This window comes from Plecotus auritus (assembly GCF_963455305.1).
Source record: "Plecotus auritus genome assembly, chromosome: 5".
NCBI classification, from domain to species: Eukaryota; Metazoa; Chordata; class Mammalia; order Chiroptera; family Vespertilionidae; genus Plecotus; species Plecotus auritus.
The window spans coordinates 64,272,263-64,275,325 of NC_137776.1; the positions used below are offsets into that span (position 1 = coordinate 64,272,263).

Below are 3,063 nucleotides of genomic sequence, written 5' to 3' on the forward strand. Positions count from 1 at the left end.
CCTTCCGGGCGGGTGGCCGAGGTGGCAGGGGCATCACCCCCCTAACTCACTGCACCCCTTTTCAGGCCCGGAAGTCGCTGCGAAAGCGAGGCCACCGGACACCAGTGTCCCAGCCTGGGAGCTGGGAGAACCCCGCACAAACGGCAGCCTCACACAAGGGAACTGACTGGGCGGCGGTGACCGGGTTCCCCTCGGCGGATTCGGCGGATTCGGGGCCCTGTGACGCCAGAAGCCGACGTGCTCCGTTCCCTGCCGTGCCCGTCTGCAGCCCCGCTCCGGGGACCAGCCCAGAGGCCCGTCCTCCTTTCCGAGGTGTCGGGGCTGGGCCCTAGCCCCCGCCTTCGTCTCCCACGATGGCGAGCAGCAGCGGGTCCAAGGCCGAGTTCATTGTCGGAGGGAAATACAAACTGGTTCGGAAGATCGGGTCCGGCTCCTTCGGGGACATTTACCTGGCTGTCAACATCACCAATGGCGAGGAGGTGGCGGTGAAGCTGGAGTCTCAGAAGGCCAGGCACCCGCAGCTGCTGTACGAGAGCAAGCTCTACAAGATCCTTCAGGGCGGGGTGGGCATCCCCCACATTCGGTGGTACGGGCAGGAGAAGGACTACAATGTGCTCGTCATGGATCTTCTTGGACCCAGCCTGGAAGACCTCTTCAATTTCTGTTCAAGAAGGTTCACCATGAAAACTGTACTTATGCTAGCTGACCAGATGATCAGTAGAATTGAATATGTGCATACAAAGAATTTTATACACAGAGACATTAAACCAGATAACTTCCTCATGGGTATTGGGCGGCACTGTAATAAGCTATTCCTTATTGATATAGGTTTGGCCAAAAAGTACAGGGACAACAGGACAAAGCAACACATACCATACAGAGAAGATAAAAATCTCACCGGCACTGCCCGCTATGCTAGCATCAATGCACATCTTGGTATTGAACAGAGTCGCCGGGACGACATGGAATCCTTAGGGTATGTTCTGATGTATTTTAATAGAACCAGCCTGCCATGGCAAGGATTAAAGGCTGCAACAAAGAAACAAAAATATGAAAAAATTAGTGAAAAAAAGATGTCCATTCCTGTGGAAGTTTTATGTAAGGGGTTTCCTGCAGAATTTGCCATGTACTTAAACTATTGTCGTGGGCTGCGCTTTGAGGAAGCCCCGGATTACATGTACCTGAGGCAGCTATTCCGCATTCTTTTCAGAACCCTGAACCACCAATATGACTACACATTTGATTGGACAATGTTAAAGCAGAAAGCAACACAGCAGGCAACCACTTCAAGTGGGCAGGGTCAGCAGGCCCAAACCCCCACAGGTTTCTAAGCATGAATGAAGGAATAGAAGGAGCAGTCCAGATGACCTGAGCAGCATTTGTTTCTCCCCAAATCTAGAAATTTTAGTTCATATGAACTCTAGTCAATGGTTGTGGACAACCATTTACTTGGTGTAAAGAACTTAATTTCAGTATAAAATGGATCTGGGCAGCATTGGTGATGCTGTGTCCCGAGTTGTAGCCGCTGTCATTGTGAATAATAACCGAGATAGTGAAACATGGTGTCCAGTTTTCTATTGCATTTTTTTCAAGTGGAAAAGTTAACTAAATGGTTGACACCACAAGTTGGTGGAGAAATTGTGCATACGTCAATTTTTTTTAAGTCTTTTTCTTTGAACTATAGTGCTTTGAGATCTCATTTCAGAAGAATGGCATGAACAGTCTTCAGCCACAGTTGTGATGGTTGTACATGCTCACAATTGTGCATTCTTAGGGTTTATCCACCCCTGGGGTTTGCAAGTTCACTTAAAACATTCTTAAAATGTTTGGCTTCTTGTTTGCAAGCCAGCTGATATGGTAGCAACCAAAGATTCCAGTGTTGAGCCTATGAAAGACTGCCTGCTAAGCTGTGCTAGAAATAACAGCATCTAAAGTGAAGACTTAAGAAAAGCGTAGTGACTATTAGATTATCCTTAGGACTCTGCATTAACTCTATAATCTTGGTATTAAAAAAAAGAAAAGCATATGGTAATTTGTTACAGAAATTTAGTTAATATCTTAAAACTGAATATGTATGTATGTTGCTTAGATAAATGTAATCACTGTAAACATCTATATGATCTGGGATTTTGTTTTTATTTTGAAATGGGAGTTTTTTGTTTACAAGTTCATTAAAAACTAGAAACTGTTTTTGTAAGAAAAAAGAAAATATACTCAGGTGTGGATTAATGAAAAAAAAGAAAAGAAAAGAAGAAGAAAAGAGCACATGTTAAACATTGTCAATGGTTTGCTCCTCCCTATGAGTGAGTCTGTGTGCTTCTTTCAGATAGATTTCTATATGCGTTTCCTATAACAAATTACCACCAGCTTAGTAGGTCAGTACAAAACAAATTACTTATTTTACAGTTCTGGAAGTCGGAAGTCAAAACTCGGTTTCATAGGGCTGCATTCCGTCTGGAAGCTCTACTGGAGAATCCTTCTCCTTGCCTTGTCTAGTTTGTAGAAGCCATCAACATTTCTTGGCTCGTGAATGCTTCCTAAGTCCTAGCCAATAGCCTAATTTCTCTTTCTTTCTCTGAGCTCTGTTTTCATCTTCATAACTTCTCTGACTCTTCTGCCTCCCTCTTCCACCTTTTAAGGACCCTGGGGATTATACTGAGCCAGTCCAGGTAGTCCAGGATAATCTCATCTCAGGGTCCTTAATCACATCTGCAAAATCCATGTTGACATATAAGATAACATAGTTACAGGTTTCAGGAACATCCATTATTCTGCCTACCATTATTTCTAGAAAACTACAGTATAAAGGGTTGGTTTTGCTAACAGGACCCAGGAAGTAAAGGAGTGAGAAGGCAGGACCTGGATAGAAATGGGTAGGACACCAAAATAAAGATATTGAGCACCCGAGAAAGAGAAGGTGTTCCCAGATTGGGGAATAACAAAAAGGTAAACAGTGATTAAGTCAAAAATTTTTTCATAGTTTTAATTAGAGCTGGCTACAAAATAAAAATATATAGGCAATAAGCACAAAAATGCTCATCACTATCTATAATAATAAAAGCG

The 3,063-nt window shown here is 43.8% G+C and overlaps 1 protein-coding gene across 1 annotated transcript; it reads left to right on the forward strand.

Moving 5' to 3' along the window:
* Positions 1-353: 353 nt before the first annotated feature.
* LOC308248714 (casein kinase I-like) lies at positions 354-1,350 on the forward strand (the record flags this gene model as incomplete). The annotated part of the gene is made up of 1 exon (XM_080668990.1): positions 354-1,350. The coding sequence occupies one exon, from the start codon at positions 354-356 to the stop codon at positions 1,329-1,331; it is 978 nt and encodes a 325-aa protein (XP_080525116.1). The 3' UTR covers positions 1,332-1,350.
* Positions 1,351-3,063: the final 1,713 nt, after the last annotated feature.